The sequence below is a fragment of the Trachinotus anak genome, unplaced genomic scaffold, assembly GCF_046630095.1.
Source record: "Trachinotus anak isolate AG129_WGS33_773 ecotype Australia unplaced genomic scaffold, CSIRO_AGI_Tana_v1 ptg000002l, whole genome shotgun sequence".
Lineage (NCBI taxonomy): Eukaryota > Metazoa > Chordata > Actinopteri > Carangiformes > Carangidae > Trachinotus > Trachinotus anak.
In genome coordinates this window covers 19,477,508-19,501,188 of record NW_027273853.1, presented here as the reverse complement: position 1 = coordinate 19,501,188, position 23,681 = coordinate 19,477,508, and the positions used below count along the sequence as shown (strand labels likewise).

The 23,681-nt window shown below is 41.9% G+C and overlaps 5 protein-coding genes across 10 annotated transcripts; 3 read left to right on the top strand and 2 right to left on the bottom strand.

Annotated features, from left to right (window-relative positions):
* Positions 1-13: 13 nt before the first annotated feature.
* Positions 14-13,824, top strand: agbl2 (AGBL carboxypeptidase 2). Of its 6 annotated transcripts, XM_071504038.1 has the most exons (24): positions 14-199; positions 426-475; positions 774-903; positions 1,223-1,396; positions 1,596-1,703; positions 1,910-2,060; positions 2,169-2,424; positions 3,328-3,729; positions 7,014-7,156; positions 8,076-8,235; positions 8,395-8,521; positions 8,605-8,705; positions 8,880-8,992; positions 9,101-9,179; positions 9,655-9,774; positions 9,894-9,974; positions 10,077-10,175; positions 10,392-10,488; positions 10,744-10,896; positions 11,004-11,034; positions 11,124-11,263; positions 11,354-11,495; positions 11,714-11,883; positions 13,200-13,824. In XM_071504038.1, exons 2-24 carry the CDS (start codon positions 440-442, stop codon positions 13,226-13,228), a joined length of 3,042 nt encoding a protein of 1,013 aa, XP_071360139.1. In that variant the 5' UTR covers positions 14-199; positions 426-439; the 3' UTR covers positions 13,229-13,824. The 6 variants fall into 6 exon arrangements, 5 of the variants coding, with proteins under 5 accessions (XP_071360139.1, XP_071360131.1, XP_071360123.1 ...); XR_011694359.1 differs by lacking the exon at positions 13,200-13,824 and having other exon boundaries at positions 11,124-11,207; positions 11,714-11,851; XM_071504030.1 differs by lacking the exon at positions 13,200-13,824 and having other exon boundaries at positions 16-199; positions 9,655-9,747; positions 11,714-12,506.
* LOC139636236 (piggyBac transposable element-derived protein 4-like) lies at positions 3,872-7,007 on the bottom strand. The gene is made up of 2 exons (XM_071504101.1): positions 4,519-7,007; positions 3,872-4,423 (listed from the first exon to the last, which is right to left on the bottom strand). Exons 1-2 carry the CDS (start codon positions 6,367-6,369, stop codon positions 4,277-4,279), a joined length of 1,998 nt encoding a protein of 665 aa, XP_071360202.1. The 5' UTR covers positions 6,370-7,007; the 3' UTR covers positions 3,872-4,276.
* tmem17 (transmembrane protein 17) lies at positions 12,423-14,373 on the bottom strand. The gene is made up of 5 exons (XM_071504368.1): positions 14,115-14,373; positions 13,838-13,941; positions 13,188-13,301; positions 12,920-13,063; positions 12,423-12,741 (listed from the first exon to the last, which is right to left on the bottom strand). The coding sequence occupies exons 1-5, from the start codon at positions 14,227-14,229 to the stop codon at positions 12,664-12,666; spliced, it is 555 nt and encodes a 184-aa protein (XP_071360469.1). The 5' UTR covers positions 14,230-14,373; the 3' UTR covers positions 12,423-12,663.
* Positions 14,374-14,432: 59 nt separating this feature from the next.
* Positions 14,433-17,176, top strand: LOC139636284 (E3 ubiquitin/ISG15 ligase TRIM25-like). The gene is made up of 6 exons (XM_071504195.1): positions 14,433-15,161; positions 15,319-15,414; positions 15,521-15,754; positions 15,851-16,007; positions 16,098-16,136; positions 16,246-17,176. Exons 1-6 carry the CDS (start codon positions 14,583-14,585, stop codon positions 16,761-16,763), a joined length of 1,623 nt encoding a protein of 540 aa, XP_071360296.1. The 5' UTR covers positions 14,433-14,582; the 3' UTR covers positions 16,764-17,176.
* Positions 17,177-19,613: 2,437 nt separating this feature from the next.
* On the top strand, positions 19,614-23,681 carry LOC139636263 (E3 ubiquitin/ISG15 ligase TRIM25-like). The gene is made up of 6 exons (XM_071504159.1): positions 19,614-20,334; positions 20,429-20,524; positions 21,057-21,302; positions 21,840-21,993; positions 22,095-22,160; positions 22,242-23,681. Exons 1-6 carry the CDS (start codon positions 19,714-19,716, stop codon positions 22,769-22,771), a joined length of 1,713 nt encoding a protein of 570 aa, XP_071360260.1. The 5' UTR covers positions 19,614-19,713; the 3' UTR covers positions 22,772-23,681.

Below are 23,681 nucleotides of genomic sequence, written 5' to 3'. Positions count from 1 at the left end.
TGACGTCAAATCGTGATATTTGACTTTGCTTCCGCAGTAGGGCATCTCCAAGGCAACCGTGGTGTTGTTAGTACAACCTGTTGCTTAGTAACATCGGCTCCTGCGAGAAAGATTGCTCGTAGCCGAAGTTTGGTTTTCTGTCTTTTATTTATATACAAAAGCTTTAAACGTACGACGGTGCATTTGAAATGTAAGCGAGGTGAGTGGCTGTCAAACATTAGTTTTTTTTTTTAAAACAACAAAAAACATCGTTGCACAAGTTGGGAACAGCGTGGTAGCAGTAGATGAAGCTAATGCTAATGTTAACGGACATAATGAATGCGGACATTGTGCTACTGTGTGAGCTGTTGTGTAGTTGCAGGTATAAAATGCTGTACTGAGTGGCAAAAGGAAACACGACTTTCTTGCATGTCCCCTTTTCGCAGAAAGACCTCTGAAGATGCCTGTGAGAGATTCATCCCTGAGTACCCCTCATGTGAGTCTGGTTAAACCTGGCTCATGTGAAATCACTTAGAATATCATTTCAGACCATATTGTATGCGATGTACTGATATAAAAACGTCCCCCTATGAAGGTTTTATACCTGTATATCTGTTAGACTATATTACATGCAAGATCAGATTTGGAATTTCCTTCACAAGTCCATATTGGTTCATGGCGATAATAACATAATCCATCTCTGTCTTATCCTGATACAGGTATCAAGCCAATACACCTCTGATTTAGTTTTGTAATAAGGATACAACAGTGTTGACTTAATATTTCCCAATCAGGTAGAGAAAACATCAACCAAGGCTTCCTCTGCTATCAGGAATTGGTGGAATACCTTCCAGCTGGACAAATCGGACACCAATGACTCCAACACTGATGAGGAGGGGAAGGAATTAGCAGGGAGGAGGCAGTGTAAGCCATTTTTTTTTTTTTTTACATAGGCTGCATTTGATCAACCTAAGTATATAGATTGCATGTTGCAACTGTTGTTGTGGGATGTGGGATGTGGGATCTCACCCCTAATTCTAGATCATTATATATTAAAAAAGAGCTATTTTGCGAATGAGATAATTAAAGCAATCAGGTGCAGCATAATCCCTTTTTATCCTGTTCGGTCTAGGTGAGGCCGTCAGGCAGGCCTGATGAAAAATGCATAGCCATAGTGTACCACCAGAAGAATAGGGGCATGAAAGAACAGTTATTAAAGGTGTGATTCATGTCCCTCCTGCAGTGTCCATAAACCTAAGCCAGACCTTGCGGACCAGGCAACTGCGCATAGATTATGATGGTGGGAGACCAATTTTGAGCCTCAGGGCACCGCTGGACTTGGTCAACTTTCCATCCATCTCCCGCCCCCGTTGGCCCATAGAGTGTGAGGTTATCAACGACATTATTCATCACATAGGTAATTTTCAAATGTATTTAAACCTTTTATGTTACCAGGTGTGTTGCAGATATCCACAAAGCCTTGTTAATGATGCTAATCAGCCCAAACATGGGTGATTTGTGAGGTGATGCCTCCAGCAAAAAATGTTCAATCTTAAGTAAAAAAAAGTCAACGTCAATGTTAATATGTAATGACAGTGAGAGAGTGTGTGTTGTAGAGTGGGACCCCCCAGAGCCAGAGCCTTTTTATCAGGCCACGGGACATGAGAGGACACCGATGCCAGTTGGAGAGGAGCGAGGGAAAGTGGTATACTGCATTGACCATGGTAACCTCAAAATGTGGATTTCATATTGATTTGATGATTGATTTTCATATCACCATCCCCATACATAAGTGTTACTCCAGATATTCACAATCGTAGTAATTTTCTAGATAAACATGTTACACTCTGCCTATGCTGTCTGAAAACATCACAAATCTATTCTGTCTTTGCAATATTCACTCTTTTCCCATTGTTGTCACTCTTTTAAGCCACTAAGCGCCCCTATTTCACCTGCTCTCGTGTTGGAGGGAGCAGAGGGCCCATTAAGAATGCCACATCTTATGAAATTAATCAGACAGACTTCACTCTCGAGTTTGAGTCACGCTTTGAGAGTGGAAACCTTCAGAAAGCTGTGCAAGTGTGAGTCTCTTACTGCAGCATTTCAACCATTCTGTTTTCATCCCTGTGATTCTAGGTGAAGTTACTCTCTCTCCCTGTTCCCACCCATGTTTCCTCCCTGTTACCCAGCGGCGTCTATGATTATGAGCTCACCTTGCAAACAGACATGTACACCAGAAAGCACACGCAGTGGTTCTACTTCAGGGTCAGGAACACTAAGGCTGGAGTGACCTACCGCTTCACTATCATCAACTTGATGAAGTGCAGCAGCCTGTATTCTCTGGGTATGAGACCACTCCTCTACTCTGAGAGGGCTGCCAAGGAGAAAGGTGTTGGATGGCAACGCGCTGGCTCCAATATCAGATACTATCGTAACTGCAATCAGGTAGGTGAACTTTCTGACATGAGCTGGAAAAGTCAAAAGTGGAATTTTGACTGGCTTTAGCCAGTACGCTGTAATTTACTACTCAATTCCAGTGTTTTATCTTTATGGCTTGTCACAAAGTTGTGTTTTCACTGCATGGTAGTGTAGATGTTTGTGTAAAATGTATTAAGCAAAAGAAGAGAGTCCTTCTACTCATAAGCAAGGGAACAAGGGGAAAGAAATAACTGAAGTTAAAATTAAGTGACCCTTCTAGTAATAAAAAAAGTGTTCCTGAAAATGCTTTATGCAAAGGTGTGGGAAAGTGACCGGTGTCAACATATTGTAAAACCTTTTTACTTTGAAACATCTTATTTAAATATTTTCATTTTTTAAAACATATTTTAAAACATTTTTATCATCATCTTTACTTTTTAAACATCTTTTGCACACAATTCCATATCGTACATTGTCAAGCCCTTTCGTGCAATTTTACATAAGTAAAGTGATAAAAATGTGTGGATCTGCCCCTTTAATTGGATCTGCACCAAAGTTTACTGGGGTCCTCCCTGGCCCATGTACCCTCCCAGATGCATGGGCCGGGTTTGGTGCAATATGGTTCAGTACTTTTTGCGTAATCCTGCTAACAAATTAACAAACCAACAAACAGACAAACAGACCCAGGTGAAAATATAACCTCCTCTGCTGAGGTATTAAGCCTTTAACTTAGAGTGTCCTTTGATAAATGGTTGGCAGTAAAATTAAGTATGAGATCTGTAGTAATTCAATTAAAACATGCACAAACTTCAGTCCCTCAGGTTGGCAGGATTACAAAAACACACCAGAGCAGGATGACTTTATAAAATGGAAATTACAATTGTAGAAGCAGGAACTCTCTTGAAACCCATTGTCTCTGTCTCTATTTAGAATACAAAGGACAACAACAGCGACACCATCACTCTGTACTCACTCACCTGGACCCTCCAGTTCCCTTATGACTCAGACACCTGCTACCTGGCCCATTGCTACCCCTACACCTATTCACACCTGCAGCGCTACCTTAAGCGTATTTCTTCCAACCCAGCAGTTGCATCATACTGTAAATTACGAGTGCTGTGCCACAGCCTCGCTGGGAATGCTGTGTATGTGGTGACAATAACTTCTCAGGGGGTTGGCAGGGTGGAGGGCAGGACTAAGAAGGCTGTGGTGGTGACGGCCCGAGTGCACCCAGGAGAAACCAATGGGTCCTGGATGATGGAGGGGTTGTTGGACTTCCTGCTCGGGGACTCGGAAGATGCTCAGCTAATCAGGGACACTTTTGTTTTTAAGGTGAGGGACCACAAGCTCAAAGTCTCTCATCTGTATTATTATCATGATCATTACTACAATACATTCCAATTTTTAATATGTCTGAATAGTGATTTATAAAGTAGATGGTGAATAGACATAATAACAATGTTTTGTAATGCTATGTCCCTTGTGTGGTGTTCTTATTGTTGTTACTCAGCCAGTGTTTGTGGGTCTGGTGGACCTGTTGCATTTTGTGGTTTTTAATGCCTCACAATCAAACATTTTTATGTTAAAATACTCAACAGATGTTTACTTCATCCCAATTACAAGCAGTATAAACAGTATATATGGTTAATATTTGCCCCTTACCTTTGTTAGATCACATTTATAACTTATTTAAAACGTAATAAAGATTAAAGATTAAAATCAAGATATGAGTGGAAACAAATTTACAAGTGAAGCAAGGTTTTTCAAAACTACTGACTTTTATTTCTTTGCACAACACAAGCTGAACACATGAACACATAGAGTAAACATATCAGTCAAGACAACACATCAGCCGCATTGAACACATGGCCTTTAGCCACTAGTCTATACAACACGAGGGGCAGAGTTTTACTGTGTGTGTGTTGCAGATATACTTTTTGCACTTGATGCATGTATATTGTGTTTTTCTGTCCATCTTGGGTCCGCACACTTCGCACCGCTTCTTCTTGTTGCTGGTGTTCACAACCTAGAATAATGAAAAGATCAGGAATTTTACTAACACCTCTCTCTCTCACAAGACATGAGTGCCAGACATGTACTGCAACAGCATCACACACTTACTTCAGGCTCTGCAGATTGTGGTTCTGTAGGTTGGGTGGATAGGGCACCAGCATTCTCCTCCTGAATCCTCCTCACGATGGCTGCAGAGGCTGGGGTTCTGGGGACATGTTGTCTTTCCTCGATTTGTGGTCTCACCAATGCCTTTCCCAGATCCTCGAGAAAGAGGCGTCTCTTCTGGAGCTTCCCTCTGTTCCACTCTGGGTTCAGTGCCATCCAAATGACAAAGGCATTGTATGCTGAGATGTCCAGCATGTCAAAGAATATCACCAGTGGCCAGCGTAGAGTCCTCCGTTTGCAGCTGTAGGCCGTCACCAGCTTGTCCATGTTATCTACCCCTCCTTTTGTGGCATTATAATCCATGATGATCTCTGGTTTGTGATGTTCCTGGTCACAGATTCTTCCATCCCCGTGCAGTGTACTCATGAGTACCACATTCTTGCCTTTCATTGGCACATAGGATACCAGGGACGTGTCAGCCGTGTACGCAAACTTGGAAGACTTGACAGGCCTGTTCTTTGAAGTCAGCAGTTGAGGTGGGAGCTCTGACTTGTTTTTCCGTATTGTTCCCACCATGGTCAGCTTCCTCTTTAGGAGCTCCTGTCCCAGCTTGTGCGAGGTAAAAAAATTGCCGCATGTGATGTTGTGTCCACTGAGTCCCTGAGACATGTCCAGAACAACTCTCATTCCTTGGTTTTTCTCGGGGGCTCCTCCATCAGGTTTCCCTGTGTAGACTTGTAAGTTCCAAGCATATGAGGAAGTGGCATCACAGGCAGCCCAGATCTTTATACCATACTTTGCAGGTTTAGATGGTATATACTGCCGAAAGGGGCAGCGGCCCCTAAATGGCATTAGCTGTTCATCAATGGTGACATTTGGCCCAGGGTTGTACAGCAGGGGGAGGCGGCGCACCCACTTGTCCCACACTGTCCTGATGGCAGCTAGTTTGTCTCTCTGCCGTCGAGCTGGTCTGTCATCTTGGTTGTCAAAGCGGATAATCCTGGAAATTATGTGAAATTTCTCCAGAGACATTGTTGCACGGAAAATTTCTCTGCCAGTTTCTGCATCCCACAGGGATTCTGCGGATTCTCCTTTGGACCTGAAAACTCCAGCAAGGATAAGAACCCCGAAGTAGGCATGTAAATGGGTTTGGTCCATTTCCTTCCACCTCTCTCCAAAAACACGTCTTCCTTCTAAATTAGTGCAGTCAAGAATAATTTTCTGGATGGAATCTGGGATGAAAAGCTCAAAAGAAGACTTGATGTCCTGTGTGTGAGTAACTGCCATCCGTGTTGGCCCCGGTTGCATCCTTATCACATTGGCAGCCTTGCGGGGTGGCTCTTTTCTTGGGCGAGAAGACCATTCAATTTCAAAATTTTTTGACATCCATATTTCCTCACTTGCTCCATGCTGACTGTCTTGTTCTGGTCCTGGGGCTGGCTGCTGACGGCTTGGTCCTTGGGCTGGCTGCTGACGGCCTGGTCCTGTGGCTGGCTGCTGACGGCCTGGTCCTGTGGCTGGCTGCTGACGACTTGGTCCTGGGGCTGGCTGCTGAAGGCTTGGTCCTGTGGCTGGCTGCTGACGGCTTGGTCCTGGGGCTGGCTGCTGACGGCCTGGTCCTGTGGCTGGCTGCTGACAGCCTGGTCCTGTGGCTCGTCTTCGTTTTGGAACTGGCTGATGCTCAATCTCATCATCTTCTTCAGAGTCACTGTCAGACTCTGAATTTTCAGAAATGTGATCCTCAAATTCTGAAACCTCTTCTTCTGAATCCTCTCCCTCTACATCATCATCAAAAACTTCTCTCTCTTCCAAAATCAATTCCAGGGCCCTCTGCGCAGAGCACCTTTTGGCCATCTTGATCGGTTGTGATAAGAAACCACACTGGCAAAGCTATATTTATAGTGTCCCGCCTCCAATTTGTAGCAAATAGAGTGTGAGAAAATAAAGATTCCCGCAAGACAGAGGGTCGAATGTGCAGGAAAACGAGAGCAGACAGTGTTGATGCTTGAATTTTGCAACAATGTTGCAACCTTGTGTGGGAACCGCAGGTGCAGAATCACAAAACTCACATTTACAGTCACTCTTTCTCTCTCTCTCTGTCACTCTCTCTCTCGCACACACACACACACACACACACACACACACACACACACACACACACACACACACACACTAACAGCAGGCCCAGACAGGAGGAGGGCAGAGTGTAGGTACACAGAACCTCAATTTCCACACTTCTATTAGCCCCGGGTCCAGTGGACTCAGACATCTTATATGTAATAGAAATGTGTAGGGGGGGTGTACGGTGTGTGGTCATTAAAAATGTATTCTGATATATGTTCTTCACAGAAAACGAGCCAAGGCCAGTGATTCTGAGTTTGAAAAATATATTAATTGTATCATTTTTCTTTTAATAAAAAATGAAAACGGGTCCCACAGACCCGAACACCACATAAGGGATAAACTGCTATTAAACAGTTTTTTCTATTTTGCTGCAGGTGGTGCCAATGCTGAACCCCGATGGTGTGGTGGTAGGGAATTACCGTTGCTCTCTGGCAGGCAGGGACCTCAACAGAAATTATAATACTTTGCTCAAAGATTCCTTTCCCAGTGTGTGGCACACCAGAAACTTGGTGGAAAGGTAAGGACACATGCACTGTTGAGTAGTTTCATATTAAATTACTTTTATTTTTAGTGTTTTCAGAAGTCTTCTTTTCTTTCTTTTTTTCTACATTTATGTAATTTATGTATATATGTTCATGTGTATATTTGTCCAGTGGGACTATACAAGTCAAATGCTACGAAGGCTCTTTTATTCATTAATTTTAAACTTGCATAAAATCAGAAAATTAACAGCTCTTCTACATTGTGTTACTGAACAACCAGTTTGTGTTGTTTCACTAGGGGTTTAGTGAAACTGGACTATAACAACAAATAAAATACAACACATTGAATAATTTCTTGCAATGAACGCAGATTGCATTATTTATCTTGCATTTACTCCCAGACTGTACTTCATGGCTGGAAGTGCTGACTACTAAAGGCGCTTAATACCATATCTAATGGAATTTTTGAATATCTCTTTTTTTTATATTTTCTATATCATACTGGTAGAATGCTACTATTCTCAACAGGAAAAGCACGTTAGAAAATGAGTGGATGGATACTTGCAAGATAGTGTCATTAAATTAGAATGATGCCATCACGTCTTTTCTTTGACATACAGTATCAGCTTTTATCTTGTAGTTCATCAGTAAAAACAGAAAGGACAGATTAAGAAGACAGGCAGGGGTGCAACAAATTTTCCACACTGCTAATTGAACTGGGTCTTTGAAGTCACATACAAAGTTCTACTGAGTGTAGTTTGGTGGAACCTTTAACCTTTTCCTCTGGTAACTGTCTTGCAGAACTAAACTTACAATTTAGCATCCCAAACATGGCACATACTGTATTTGTATGCTCTATAATTCTCTCCTACATTTTGTCTGTTTGGAAATTTGACAAACGTGAATCTATTTTGATCTAAATTCTTTTGCTCTGTTGTGTTATATTTTCCCCAGGCTGACGGCTGAGACGGATGTAGTTCTTTACTGTGACTTTCATGGTCACAACCGCAAAAACAATGTCTTCATGTACGGTTGTAACAACCGAGGTGACGCTTCTCTGAAGCTTCACGAGAGAGTCTTTCCACTAATGATGAGCAAGAACGCCAGTAACAAGGTAAAGTCAGTGTATTTGAAAACTCTTTCTTTCTTTTTTTAGTCTGAGTTACTTTATGTGACTCTCAGACATTTAGTTAATTTGTTAGAATTTCCTGAGTGTTCATTTGTGCCTACTTAACATTCAGCTATAACACCTAAATTACGCTTTCTTCCTTAGTTCTCCTTCAAGAGCTGTAAATTCAGGGTGCAGAAGAGCAAAGAGGGAACAGGACGAATCGCCATGTGGAGACTTGGCATCAAGAACAGCTATACTATGGAGGCCACCTTTGGAGGCTCCACCCTGAGTAAGTTTAGATTTTCTGAATGTGTGTTTATGTATCCATGCTTGCATGTTTCTTCTATAATGATCTATCATGTTTAATTTTAGGTGACAGGAGAGGAACTCATTTTACTACCCGAGACCTTAAGTCCCTGGGGTTTTATTTTTGTGACACCCTGTTGGACTACTGTGACCCTGATCCATCAAAGGTGAGCGATAAAGCCTTGTCTTTTAGAGAAATGTAGATTCCCTCAATCACCAGAGCACCAAAATATACCGGGATACTAGTTTTTAAAAGTTGAATTTTGTGACTGATATTTAAAAGTGAGCATCGGGTTTATGTGCAGCTGTTTTTTATGTTCCCTCTGTGTTTTTTATTTCAGATGACTTACTGTCTCACAGAACTGGCAGCTATGTTGAGAAAGGAGGTGAGAGAGAGGCTGGGCAAAGACTTGGGCACTGACTGTAACTTCTCTGTGTCTGACCTGGAAACCAGGTGATACAGTAATTTATCATCATTTTCACATTTTATACTTGGGCAACATGGGATAGGTATAAAATATGCTCTCTTTCAGCTTGAATGTGAATATTTTTGCTTCCACAGCACCAGTGGTTCAAATAGTTCAGATTCAGACGGACTCCCAGTTCATTTACTGAACCAGCAACAAAGTCTCCATCCAGAGGTATGCTGATTAACACATTAATGCCTTAGTACCAGCCTCAACAGTGGGGCTGGTATTGTTTTCACCTTGTGAGTCTGTATGTGTCATCATGGCAAAATGTTGTCCTGGAAACACCTACTGCAGAGGGAACTACCACAGACAGGGGTGGTTTTGAGGACTTGTGTAGGTGTTTATGTAGGAGGTTATGTCACCATGATAGCGTCACAACTGTGCAAGATACAGTCACGAAAATTTACAGATGTGTAGTTGAGGCCAAGTTTAAAGATGGGTGTGGTCCAACCCATGAGTACTGAGTACTCATATGATAATGTTGTAATAGTAGTAATGACGGGCGTTGCAGCTGGTGTGATCCCATTGCTAGATGGTCTGCAGTTTTCATCAGAAGGTAATATACATCTGGATGGAATCCTTTGCGAAAATCAGTTTTGAGTCAAGTCTTCTCTTGTACCAGTTTACCACATACTCTCCTCCACAGCAAACGCCAGTGAAGAAGAAAAAGAAACGCTTAAGGAGTCATAAAGAAAGGAACAGGCTGCGACCAGATAGAGTGAAGAACACAGAGCCAAAGGTCCTGCAAAGCAGCATCAAAAATATTGTACGATACTAAATGGTCCCTTAATCAATGTACACTGTTGTCTGATAAATGTAAATAAATGTAACTGATAAGTGTATTGTATGCTTTGAAGAAGACTAATGAGTGAATGATCTTTGCAGGAGTCCAGCCTGCCACATGAGAACACAGTTAAGGAGAGCATCCCAGAGAGGCCTGTTGGAAGGCACAGGAGAAAATGGCAGGTATGAAGCAGAGAGTGTGGATAGGTTTAGGAAACAAAGCCAGTCAGATAAAGAAGTGAGATTTCCTGAGATGTTCCTATTAATATTTCTTTCTTTGTAAAGGTAAATGGTCTGATAAAAAAGGCTACAATCCCTCCTTCCACCACTCACCCTGGGGAGGTCAGTCAGGTGACACTGTGGCAGGGATGTGAGCCTGTCAAGGTAAAGATGACCTTCATAAAATCACCTTGTGCCCACCAAATTGATAGGTTACAGATACTGACATATCATTGGTCAGCCATAAACATATGTTCACATACTCAACAGATTTTTAATTGATACAACAAGAAACTTTTGTAATGCTTCAAGAAATGGAACACAATCTGCAATTTGACTTTGATTCTGGGATCCTTTCCATGGAATATTTCTGTTCTTTAGGACAACTCTGTGGAAAACATGAGGGCTGCATGCCTGCATCGCAGGGCAAAAGCATGTCCACATCTCAGAACATACAAAGCTGTGTCACCTCGCACAGGTAACATTGTTGGAGGCTCAGCCTCTTTAAAAACTGGCCTCTTATCCTCAGTTTCTGATTCACCACTACTATTAATTTAGTACCATATTTTGTAAGGTTAATCATGTTGCCTTTTGTCTTATTATTTATATTTTAAGTATTTCATTGTCCAATATGTATATTCCCCTGCAGTGAAAGCTATGATTTTTTCATCTATCACTGCATGTGGAAAGGTCTTGTGTACCAGTGAACAATGTGTTTGGCTTGTTTTCACAGATGACCTAGGGATGGATACAGGACAGTGGAGATGCTCATCTCAGCTGCTGCACCTGAGTGCTCTTATTCCACCTTCACCGAATCTCATACATCCGATCCACCAACAGCATCCCTACCCCCGACAACCCTTTGTCTCCTATAAAGTCTGCCGAGGTTTGTCTGCATACAGTACAGCTCCAAATAGAACTGAATTAAAGTTTCATCTTCTCTCAGTCAATTCAAACCTGCCTCAAATTGTAGCTCTTGTCTCCCTTTTTCAGGACAACCACCTTCCCTCATAACGCCCCACAGGTAAACCTTTCAGTGAAACTGTATTCTTATTATATAGACAGTAGATGCTGAGGTATGGTCAGATTCACAGAATGTTATGTCTGTGGCAGGTCATCCATGTGTTTCAAGATGGTTCCAGACATTATTCCAACAAAGCGGCTGCTGTCAAGTTTAACCAATGACAAGTTGGGCCGGTATATTTACAGAGACAAACGGCAGAATTTGGAACATAAAGATGTTCCCTTAGAAGGTTGTTCTTCAATATTCACATATATTATGAGAATGTGTTTTTCAAATGTACCACTAACTTCACCTCTTCTTTACTTGATCATGTATTTAGTGGGTTTGTCCTTGTTGAGATGTATACCACTTGGTGAGCAGAACCAGAGAGATCTCACCCCTGATATGCCCCTGAGAGAAACTGAAAAACACAGCAATTTATTTGTGCCTGTGCCAAGGGCCACAGACCAAGGAGGAAAAAGGTAATGTGATTTTTATTCCTCTTGAGCACTCTCTCTTTGTCATTCTCTCTCTGATAAATGCTCAGTTTGCCATTGCAGTTCAATGTTTGGGACATAAGGCCTTATGTTAATCATTTATGATAACAAGACAATCTTTGTGCAGTGATGATAAGACAAGCATTAAGCATTTCATGGTCTTTCAAAGGCCTGAGCTCTCTATTCTTTTTCAATTTCCTCAGACTATGCAAAGAGACTTTGGAAGACAAAAGGCATGTGGGTGTTTTACCCCCCGTGTCAAAGCCTTCAGCTTTCATGTCAGTGGAACTACCACATCCACAGAGTGACACCCTCAGTAGGCTTCAGGCAAAGGGCATCAGGCACCATCACTCTGGAAGACAAAGCCAAATAAGTATGGATCCACAAGAGGCAAATGTCCCAAGACCATCACAGTCTGCCCCACTGTAGGGCATAATATTTATAATCTGGGAACTACAGATTGATTGTTATTCTCTCTGTTCTCTGGCCAGTGATGTGAACCTCCACTCATGAGTGAAGCAGAATATCATTTTTGGTAGAATATCAACAGGTGTGTTGACAACAGTTATGCTGGGATAACACTACTCACTTCCTTTGTTATACAGATCTCATGGCACGAATCAAACTTGTGTTGTATGGACAAAGGGAGAGAAGGGCACCCCAAGTAATAGTGACTATCCAGTGGCTTGTTTGATGTTTAATTACATGCCCTCTTCAAATTTTGATGAAATTGATATTAACTGTATAAAAATGAACCTTTGCATAATTTTAATTACAATCCAAATATGTTTTCTGCGTAGTCTTGATACTGGTAAGGACAAGATTTACTGATGATAAAACTTTTCAAAGTACACAACCACAAAGTCAATGATGCAGTACATAAGCTGCCTAATAAATAATAGACAGGCAATGTATTATATAGATTTGATTTATTCCAACTCTATAAAAACAGTCCAATCCCGTGAAATATGTGAATAAAATACAAAAATAAATACGGTCAAACGTTTTTCTCCTTAATAATCAGTTGTGGACAGCAAATATCATGCACTATGCTAAATATAAAAAGTGTTGTTGGCCTCTGAGTCTGGGTGGTGTTAGGTAAGGATATGTCCTGGTATATCCAGATGTTGCAGGTAAGTCTGAGTGTCAGAATTCAGTCAAACTGTCTGAGATGAAATTGGGTTTCTGTGTGTCTAACCATGTCCCGGAGCGCCACAAAACCAGAGAGGGCCTTGATCATTCAGGAACAGAGAAAAGACAAACATTTAGATTAAATCAGCAATAATCACCAAATAATGAAAGCTTGAAAACATGTATCATATAGCTTACCTAAATTTAAGTACATGCATTGCTTTGATTATATATGCTAGAACTACACCAGACAATTTTTAAGAGGAATGTAAACATACCTGTGTTAATATGAATATAGCGAGAACTATGTGAACACCTCTCTCCAGGGGCTGTATGAGAATGGCTTCATTTAAGAGCTGAAACAGGATCAGTGGAAACTGAAGCAGGATGCTCAGGAGCCAAAATCCAGCCAATTCTGGGACCTTCCATAAACACAAGCATGACATAGATTACAATCTCTGCCTTGAACTCACTGGAATTAATGTGCTCTTGTTTTGTGTGCGTTGTGTTTCTACATCAACTATATCTTTATGCGTGATGCACCACCTTTTCTTGCAGGTTCCCAGCATAACCAAGATAAAGTCTAATGGCCTCGATCAGAGTCATCACGATGAGAACAGTCACAAGGATGAACTTGTAGTAGTCTGGCAAGGCAGGATACTGGAAGAAATCACAACAATGCAGTTATAATAACTGAATTTTAATTAATGTTCTAGCTCTAATCCAATAACAATAATGCCAGTAAAAATAAACACCTGCATCAGCCCATCAGGTATCACTTAATCACTTGTTGCTTACTTTAATATCATAAATATCACAGCTTCTATTGAGGTTTGGATTTAAGTGTTACACCCCAATTAAACCTATTTTTAAGGATGGTAAAATAATATGTTGTTCAAACAGAAATACACATAGTGAACTTTTACCTGAACTAACTTTTATCTTAGGATCAGCCGAGATGGTCAGACCGTTGTCTGACAAAGAGAAATGTCTGTTGAGAGCCAAATCTTTTTTATTATTACTTTTTATTGCAGTTAGTGAATTTTAATTATTTCCTTCCTTTATGATTTCCCTAATTACAGTGATAGGGACCCTGATGTTCATGTTTTCACACTGTCCGATTTTTTTATTTTGAAAATTAGACAGTAGCAGTATTTCACATTACCCCCCTATATCACTTCCTCTCTCTGCGTTACCTTGAGGTGAAGCATTACAATTTCACTGATCCACCACAAGGGGAAGAACCACATGTTAAAGTACAGAGACATCTGGAGGTGGAGACTTGACAAAACCCGCTTATCTGAAAACCACAAAGAACAACAACATAGAAATCCCCGGATTTCAGCAACAGCTACTGTAAAACCACGTTTGAGACAAACAGAGCCCCGTACAACCGCTCCTGTCGCTAGTAAGCTACATTAACATCAAAGCTAATTCGTCCATAGCGTTAGCTGCTCATTGAGTTGAGCTCACCGTGTGGCAAAAACGTGTCATTGTCCTTTGAGAGAGGCTCAGTCCGACTCTGGTCGAATAACACATTCCGAGAGAAGTCCTCTAAGCGTTTTCTGACAGAGTCCGGCAGGTCCATCGTGTCAAATACTCGCTGCTAAACACAAACATCACCAGAGGAAACACACCACCGTCCTCTCCGAACGCTGCCTTCGTCTCCCTGGATACCAAAAATGGAAATCTCGCGTTCCGCTCAAATCTCGTGTGTAAAATCGTCTTAATTCTCGTCTCTTTGGTCCATTAAAAACTTTATGTGTCACAACGTTTCCCGAACGGATTTTAAGTAGTGATACACGCTCCCTGAACATTAATAAAAATGTATTCTGTAAGCAGCTGTGTCAGATGTATTTGGGGCATCATTAACTTAACAACATGAGAAGTCACTCCTGTTTTCGTTTGAGAGAAAACGAAAGTTAAGGTGCTGTGGTGAAGATGGCAGAGAGCTGGGAGTCAGGTCCGCTGTCATGCTCCATATGCTTGGATGTACTGAAGAGCCCCGTCACCCTCCACTGCGGCCACAGCTACTGTATGGGATGTGTGAATGCCTACTGGGACGAGGAGGACCAAAGTGGTGTTTACAGCTGTCCCCAGTGTAGACACACTTTCAAACCAAGACCTGTGCTGAGCAAGAACACAGTGCTGGCGAGTTTGATAGGGAACATGTCGGAGCCAGAAAAACCCACCCTCCTTGTGAAGAATGAAGTAGGTCCAGGGGATGTGGAGTGTGATTTCTGCACTGTGAGGAAACTGAAAGCTGTCAAGTCTTGCCTGGTGTGTCTGGCCTCCTACTGTGCCACTCACCTGCAGCCTCACTATGAGTCTCCAGCTTTCAAAAGGCACAAGCTAGTGGAAGTCTGCGCTTCCATACAAGAGAGGATCTGCTCTAAGCATGACAAGCTGATCGAGGTGTATTGTCGCAGCGATGGCCAATGCATTTGTCTGCTTTGTGTGATGGATGACCACAGGGGTCATGATACTCTCTCGGCTGCAGCAGAGAGGAAAGAGAGACAAGTAAGGATATTTGTCGTTGGCATCAGATTGTGTTTGCAAGTCTTCTGTTATCAGAGTTTTACATATAGAGACATATAGTTTATCACTGTATGTCTTTAAAATTATATTGCAAATTGAAAGTGAACAAAGAGGTAAAACAATATGATTTTATTTTCAGAAACAATTTGGAAAGAAAAAACAAAGATACCAGCAGGGAATACAGGAGAAAGAGAAGCAGCTGCGGCAGCTGAGACAGAAAATGAAAGCACTGAAGGTGAACTGTCTTCTTACTTTTTCTTGGCTGACATGTGATGCATATGTCCTGTGTCATATTTTCTTTACAGTAACTGACATTATTCCCAATGCCCTTCTACTGTCAGTGTTCTGCAGATGCAGCGGCCAATCAGAATGAGAGAGCCTACGCTGAAATTGTCCAGATGGCGGATAAAAGTCGGTGCGCTGTGAAGGAGACGATCAGTGTTCAAGAGAAGGCCGCGACGAGCCGAGCTGAGGCACTAGTGGATCAGCTGGAGAAGGAGATCTGTGAGCTGAAGATGGGAGAGGATAAACTGAAGCAGCTGTCTCACACTGAGGATCACGTTAATTTCCTACAGGTACGCAGATACAAAGCAGATAGATCAGATAGCGCAGTGGTTAGGACCATAGTTGGTGTTGTGTTTCTGTTTTAAATTGTTTTTAAATGTTTGCAGAGCTGCCACTCCATTTTCGACTGTCCAGAACCTGATGCGTCTTCAGACTTCAGCATCCACCTACACACATCTTTTGACTTTGTGACGAAGGCCATTTCTGATTTGAGAGAAAAAATGGAGAACATAGCAAAGGCTATTGCAGAAACAACAGAGACAAGTAAGGAAATACCTTTATTAAAATAATTTCTGTTTTTTACCGGGATTGATGTTGGTGTGAGATTGTTATGTTTTCTATTTCTAATTCAAGCTGATCCTGATCCAAAGACAAGACAAGAGTTTCTTCTGTGTGAGTGATTACTGTGTTTTGTGCATAAACACATTTGAATGAAGTCCATTCCTTCCAATGCACTACACTAGTCACACTAAACGATAATTTCTAACAATCTTCGTTTCAGATTCCTGCCACCTCAGCTTGGATCCCAACACAGCATTTGAAAACTTAATGCTTTCTGATGGAAACAGCAAGATAACCTGGATTAAAAAAGCTAAGCAGCACCCACACCACCCAGAGAGATTTATCAAATATGATCAAGTGTTGTGCACTGAAGGTTTAACTGGTGTCTGCTACTGGGAGGTTGAATGGAAGGGGCCTAGGGTTGAGGTTGCTGTGTGCTACAAAAGCGCAGAGCTGGAAGAAAGCGGTTTTGGATACACAGACCAATCCTGGTGCATTTCCCTTTCAAACTCTGGTTGCACTTTTTGGCACAATGAAATCAAAACTAGAATATCTGTCCCCTGCTCCTCTACTGTAGGAGTGTATCTGAACCATAAGGCCGGGAGCCTGTCCTTCTACAGCGTGTCTGATTCTGGTCAAATGATGCTCCTTCACAGAGTTCAGACCCCATTCTCCAAGCCTCTGTACCCTGGGTTCATGGTCCCCAGAGGTGCCTCTGTTAGGATACTCAAACCATAATAAACCGGCTTTGTACCTTGTACAATATTAAGCATGTCAAAATAAGTTGTGATTACTAGTTAGCTTTACTTAGCTTGCAGTGAAATTTCATAGTGTTTGGATTTGTTAAATAAATACATGTTTTGTCAATTCAATTGAATGCTCCTGGCAAAATATGTATAGGAAACTAGCTGCGCTACAAGCAAATAAGTGTAGTCAGTTCATATTAGTTTCTCTGTATTTTGCACCTCTTACTGTTACGTACAATACTACTCTTGTACACACAGCACTTAAAAAATACATATTTTTCAGAGGTACTTTATCTCTCTATGTTTTTTATATTTACTGTATGTCCATTTGATTTGCTTTTTTATTTTTTCTTTGAAATGTTCAACTTTTTATTGTCTGCATTAAATAAAAAGTTTCTTTCTTTATTTTTGTATTTTTTTTTTTGCTGTTTCATTAAATGGAGATGTGTTATGAATGTGTTGGATTTCAATACCATGCAATGATATTCACCAGGCTTTGGTGCAAATGCTTTGTTACGTTCTATAGAACACATACCAGCTGTTTCAGAGTCTAACACTAATACTAACTTACACTAAATTCTAAAAATGCAGAAATTTGTTCAGGATATTATGATAATAATAATAATCTTTATGTAGCACCTTTCAAATGCTGAGTTACAAAGTGCTTGACAAAGACAGCAAAATAGATTAAAACAAATTCACACTCAGGTGTATAAAAGAAATAAAATATTTCAAGGGAAGGTATACAACTAGGAAAAGCTCTCTGATAAGGGTATGTTTTAAGAAGAGGTTATTGAAACAGCCAACATGATATTTCGGGCAGATTATTCCAGAGTCTTGGGGCCCTGACTGAAATATTCTTCTCCTACCACTGCTGCATCACCCTGCCTTATTGCCTATGTCCTCAGCCTATCAGAATGCTTGTTAGAGTCTAAAATCACTGTCTGCCTTAGTCATCTCTTTGATTTAGGCATTTTTGCCTTTTTCTTGTTTTCCGAAAACGTTCAAATATGACTTAGGCAACTATGCTATTAGGCTAACGAAATGTGCTGTCCACACCAGAAGAAGTGGACCCCATGAGGCCAGAGTCTCCTGAAGCCAGAGACCAGCAGATTCCAACACCTTCTTATTTAGGTGGGACACCATCTCCTGAGGCTGCACCATCTGTATCCTTCAGTGATGGTGGCTTGAATGTCCATGTAGATAGTCGTGAGTTGATCTCACCCAAGTAGGCCCTAAGAGAGTCTCTGGAAAGATGCTCTGAGGCTCCAGCAGTTTCTTTCCCCAGTCCTGAAGGATGCCCCCCCCCCCCCCCCCCCCCCCCAGTCCAGTGTTAACCACCGAGGAGCTAGGTAGCTCCTAGCTATATCAGATGAGATGACCAACCACCTCATGACCGCTCTTCTCCTGAAGCTCATCACAAAAGTCCCGAGCAAAACCAAAGCATCCCCACAGGAAGTAGTCATCAACGACATCACCAAGCGTCTGTCAGACATGGCGCGGGAGCAGGTCAACATCCGTGGCTCCGCTTTCGGAAAATCCAAGGACAAGATGAAGAAAATCAACAATAGCCCTGACTGAAGACCTTCACAAGGAGTTTGGCTCTCCAGAAAAACTACTGGAGGCTGCAACAGCATCAGATGACACATCTTTCGATGATGCTCTTGTGAAGTATCAACAAATCCATGTTAATGAATTCCTTAGTCCACCCAAGAAGAAGTCCAAAGTTGCCAGGTTTTCCTCATCCGTGAGGAAGGCTTTAATCAAGCCCTTCAAGTGGTGCATCAAGAGCAACTAACAACCCCCCATATCCCCTCCTGCTGGGGGTCAAGCCACCCAACTGTGCAAGCTAATCCCCTTTTATTCTGAAAACCCACATTTTATGTTTTTGAGGGTAGATCCTCTATTGTATGTGACTCCAAAAGCCCTATTATATATGATGTTACAATGGCTTTATTATTTATAAGAATTATCGTCTTTGCCTAAACTATAGCTCAGTTATAAGAAATGAGCTGGTAGTAATTACTGTGGTGGCAAAAAGGTTACCTTGTTCAATAAAGAACTGGAAAAGAAGATCTTCACGCCTCAGCTGTCTTTCTTGAGTTTTAATAAACATTCATGAATGGAGTCACACGAACACAACTGAACAGCAGTACAGTCAGTGAGTGAGTGGCCTGAAGATGTTTCCCAGGGCCACAGTCTTATAGTTCCAAAAACACATGCCAAATAGACAAAAGACGATACTCTCTCTCTCACAGGATTGTCTCAGGCCTGAGTCTTCACCTGCTTGCCTCTCCCCCAACACAATGTCACTGTAACTCACAGCTCTGTCTCCACAAGGGTCAGATGAGCAGCACTTGTCATTAAAAGAAGGGCAAAGGCATCCACATATATTGTCTACATGTGTTCTTCATCGGTTCACACAGAAAAAAAAAAAGGTATACATAGGTCACTTCAAAACTTCATCGTCTTTGGTTACACAGTTTTGAATAGGCACACATGAGTTATACCAAAATGTCCCATTACATTACCAAGTAAAACAGGAAAAAAAAAACAAAACTACATATAGTAGGCTTGCAGTAGGAAACATTAAAAAAATATATTTTTATAGATGGAGTTTAATTCTAACACTTTTACTATTTGCTCTACTATAAGCAGTGTATAGTACAGGATGACTGCTGAGGTAGTAAAGTCTTGTCAGTTATCGCCCCCGATCCAAGTGCGCGCAGCAGAAATACTTCCCGGTGAGTTTCCGCTCCCGGATCTGTTTTGTGCGGGTATTGCTGTGTGCGACTTTTGAGACTAAACGCCATAGCTTCAGACTTGTTTTCCGCACTCCCCCCCCCCCCAGGCCAATCAGTATCAGTGCCATAGAGAGAACAAGCCACTCCTTCTTCAGATGAACTGAAAGTAAGTCCGTCGGTCTGAGAGGAAGAAAAAACATGGCTTACACTCAAGAGCTATTCAACTGCTCCATCTGTTTGCAGTTACTGGAGGATCCAGTGACGACCGCCTGTGGACACAGCTACTGTGCCACATGCATCAATACCTTCTGGGACAGAGGTAACACCAGAGGAGGAACTTACAGCTGTCCTCAGTGCAGGGAGACTTTTCACCCGAGGCCTGTTCTGAAGAGGAACACACTTTTGGCTGACTTGTTGGAAGAACACAGGACATCTGGGCAAAGTGCTGCTGCTGCTGCTGCTGCTGCTGCTGCTGCTGATGATGATGATGATGATGGTGACACCACCCACGCTGCACCTGGTGATGTGCAGTGTGATGTGTGCACAGGGAGAAAAAGAAAAGCCTCCAAGTTCTGTCGTGTGTGTTTGGCCTCTTACTGTGAGACTCATCTGCAGCCTCACCTTGAGGTGCCGCCGCTGAAAAGACACAGTTTGATCCCAGCCTCGGCCAGGATCACAGAAAGCATCTGTGGCCGTCACGACAAACTCCTGGAGATTCACTGCCGCACTGATCAGCAGTTCATATGCCTGATGTGTGTGATGGATGACCACAGAGGCCACGACGTGGTGGCAGTTGCAGCAGAAAAGTGTGAGATGCAGGTAATTCAGTGCAGGCCCATGCTGAAGTCACTCGCTGCCTTTTCTTTTCATTGCCACAGGTTCTGAAAAGCTCCTGGGTTTTGTGTTTCGACAGAGAAAACTGGAGAGGACCAAACAGGAAATCGCAGAGAGAGTGCTGAGTTCAGAGAGAAAAATGGCAGAACTAAGGGATGCCGCAGACTCTATAAGAGTGAGTGTCACCCACAAAAATAACTGTTCTTTATCACATTTCTTTATTTTTAAACTGTTAATACAAGATAATCAAAGTGCATAGTTTGGGTTAACTGCTGCTTTCTGTGCACAAGGATGTCCTAGAACTAGAAGGAATAGATATGGAGTTAAACCGTGTTGTTGTTATCCCAAAATATGTCAAACTTCTTCTTTAAAGTTGAGCACATGTGCCTCCTCCAGATGCATGTGTTTACAGGTTGAGAGCAGTTCGACCAAAGAATAATCCTCAACTTAAATAAATCTCATCGGCCTGAAAAAAAGCAATATTTAGAAAGTGTTTGTGTACTTGATAAATGTATAAATCTGATACATTAGACAAGATATCAAAAAAACTTCAATTTTAAATGTTTGACACTGTGAACAAAAAGAAAAAACAACATCTCAGTTACTCATCATAAGTTGCCGAATAAAATAATGCAACCGTAAAGTTGTGTAGCACTGTTGTGAGATGTCATCAGTCACAAAAGGACAAACGGCGTGTTTCCCACAAGGATGCTGCATGGGAGGCGTGTGATGACTTCGAGCGGCTGTGCGAGGAGCACACCCGTTCATACGTCCGCTCTGTGGAGAGGAAGCGCTCTGAGATGAGGGAGAAAGTTGGAGAGGCGGAGAAAGCCGGGGTGGACTGGGCCAACAGCTGCTCCGGGCAACTGCAACGAGAGGTGTCTGAGCTGAAGAGGAGAGAGGAGAAACTCAACCGGCTCTCACTGACAGTGGATCCCATTCAGTTCCTTCAGGTGATGACGTGCTATGTGTGAGGGGTAGGATCTGTTTTCTTTCTTTAAGTCTCTTTTCTTTCATTTGGGCAGCACATCTGCACACGTCACACTCACACGTCACTGGCTGTCAACAATCGCTCAGTGTCTGCTTGTGGGAGAGCAGTGAAGGGCTCTGACAAGGTCGCTGGTCATAGCAAGCAGCCTGTGTCTGTGTGGCATGGTAGGACAGAGGTAACTGGGATATACAACGTGAGTTAGTGTTTAGGATTAGGTACAGAATATAACTTCACACATGTATAGATGTGATATAGTCACATGAAGAATAAGCTAATTTGTACACATTGTAGTTACAGGGTTAAATGTTCCTCAACAGGAAGGATTCCTTCAGATTTGGGACAAAATCACACTGGTTGACTTGCCGACATTTGTCCCGCTCATCGCTCTTCCTCTCTCGATGCATCGAGCATCAATAAATGCTTCTGTCTCCCGGACCTTCCTCCAGCAGCTCACTAAGATTTCTAGGTGTGTCACTTTGTATGTGTTTGCCTTGTGTAGGGTTTCCAGGCCCTGGGTAGCCTGCCTGCGTCCCCACACTCACATCAACGACTTGACAGGCTGACAGAGTTTGTCACTGCACAGAAAGATAAACTGAAAAATATGTGCAACAAAGGAAAGAATGAATTAATTGTTCGTACTGAAGGAAATGTGTGTAAGTATGACCAGGTTGGATTTCTCAACCTTATAATTAGCCTGACCTCATCAGTCTATTTACTGTAATTGTATAAAGAGAATGTTTTTTCTTTCCATCAGTGTTAACAATGCCAAGGCTGCAAGAGGAGATAAAATCAAGGACAGAGCTTTTGGGCATATACAGGAGTAAGCATGATGCTAATTCACTTTGCAAAAATCTATATGAGAGCTTCACCAGTTCAATGAGTTTTTGATCTTTCCTTGCAGACTCGACAGTAGAGATGGATCCCAACACAGTAGCAGCATGTCTTTGCTTGTCTAAGAGTAACAAAGAGATATCGTGGAGTGAAAGGGACCAGGCTCATCCTGACCACCTTGACAGATTCACCTACTATTACCAGGCTCTGTGCAAAAAGGGCCTACAGGACAATCACTACTGGGAGGTGGAGTGGGATGGTGGCATTGTCGAGGTGGCTGTGTCGTACAAAGGGATTAAAAGAAAGGGTTCAGGGAGAGATTGCTGTTTTGGCCACAATCCCCTGTCCTGGAAGTTAACCTGCTCTCCTTCTGGCTGCACATTTTGGCACGATAATCTCCGCAAAGGCCAAATCCCTCCGGTGCACTCCCACAGAGTGGGACTACATCTTGATTATCAAGCAGGAATGCTGGGTTTCTACAGTGTTCATGACTCTGACAGGTTGGCGCTGCTGCACCAAACCCAGACCACCTTCACTGAGCCTCTCTATCCTGGGTTTTCTATCGATTTAGGTGCAACGCTGAAAATATGCAACTTTTAAGCCAGATGTCATGAATAACTGTTGACCTCAGGACTGGCTGCACTTTTACACTCCCTGGTACATGGATAGAATACAATATGTCTGTGTGTGAGTGAGTGACAAACATTTATGTGCACATAAATGAACAGTAATTAAAAAGCAACACATATGACTCATTTGCTGATAGAGAATCAAGATTATGAATCAAAGAGTCGAAAACATTTTTTTTTGTTTTGGCTTTTTACTCTCAAATGTTGCTTAAAAACTGCACCAAAACAACTTGTTCAGTTCTTTTTTTTAAGCTTTCCAGGAATTTGTTTTTGATCGTTTCAGAAAACTGAACCGGCTGACAGTTGGTGACAGGACCAACTTTACTGAGATATTTCTTATAAATTTGTTTAAAAAAAAACTTGTCCCACTGTATGGAATGACTTTCCACTGATAAAATACACTCACAGCTATTTCATAAGAGGTACTGGAAGAAATTTGACAGTATTTCATTTTAATGCTTTCATGCTTAAAACATTTCTGTGTTCTGGTCTTTATGCTGATTTATCATTTGACAAAAGCTTGGAACATGTAGGCTGTGCCAATCCATCATTATATGTCAAGAGTTTCATTGTTTTGTTGTCTGTTGTATGTTGGAGGACCACCACGGAGACGAGCCTTTTAGACATTACTGTGTTTTAATCCTTGGTGATTTTAACTACTACTGTGCTTATTCTGTATTTTTAGTCATAAAAAAAAAAAAAATCCATCTAGAAAGCAGAATGACTTTGCTTTAGACTCATATAAAGGAAGATGCTTTGCTAATATGTCTATTGTTCAATTGACTTATTGTTCTGTTATTAACATTTTTCTGATCTGAAAATTCAACCCACAACAATTCCCTCTAATACCACACAAAAGTGAAGTAACAGTCAAAAGCAAT

Bases quoted from the DNA above. Each gene is read 5' to 3' on its own strand.
- tmem17 (XM_071504368.1), bottom strand. From the start codon at position 14,229: ATGGACCTGCCGGACTCTGTCAGAAAACGCTTAGAGGACTTCTCTCGG. The intron at 13,302-13,837 runs GTAACGCAGAGA...GATTTCTTCCAG, and splicing joins TTGTAATGCTTCACCTCAAG to TATCCTGCCTTGCCAGACTA. The intron at 12,742-12,919 runs GTATGTTTACAT...TGAATGATCAAG, and splicing joins CTATATTCATATTAACACAG to GCCCTCTCTGGTTTTGTGGC.
- LOC139636263 (XM_071504159.1), top strand. From the start codon at position 19,714: ATGGCTTACACTCAAGAGCTATTCAACTGCTCCATCTGTTTGCAGTTA. The intron at 20,335-20,428 runs GTAATTCAGTGC...GTGTTTCGACAG, and splicing joins CAGAAAAGTGTGAGATGCAG to AGAAAACTGGAGAGGACCAA. The intron at 20,525-21,056 runs GTGAGTGTCACC...GTTTCCCACAAG, and splicing joins ATGCCGCAGACTCTATAAGA to GATGCTGCATGGGAGGCGTG.
- agbl2 (XM_071504022.1), top strand. From the start codon at position 440: ATGCCTGTGAGAGATTCATCCCTGAGTACCCCTCAT. The intron at 2,061-2,168 runs GTGAGTCTCTTA...CCTGTTACCCAG, and splicing joins CTTCAGAAAGCTGTGCAAGT to CGGCGTCTATGATTATGAGC. The intron at 3,730-7,013 runs GTGAGGGACCAC...ATTTTGCTGCAG, and splicing joins GGGACACTTTTGTTTTTAAG to GTGGTGCCAATGCTGAACCC.
- LOC139636236 (XM_071504101.1), bottom strand. From the start codon at position 6,369: ATGGCCAAAAGGTGCTCTGCGCAGAGGGCCCTGGAATTGATTTTGGAA. The intron at 4,424-4,518 runs GTAAGTGTGTGA...TCATTATTCTAG, and splicing joins CACAATCTGCAGAGCCTGAA to GTTGTGAACACCAGCAACAA.
- LOC139636284 (XM_071504195.1), top strand. From the start codon at position 14,583: ATGGCAGAGAGCTGGGAGTCAGGTCCGCTGTCATGCTCCATATGCTTG. The intron at 15,755-15,850 runs GTACGCAGATAC...AAATGTTTGCAG, and splicing joins ATCACGTTAATTTCCTACAG to AGCTGCCACTCCATTTTCGA. The intron at 16,137-16,245 runs GTGAGTGATTAC...TCTTCGTTTCAG, and splicing joins AAGACAAGAGTTTCTTCTGT to ATTCCTGCCACCTCAGCTTG.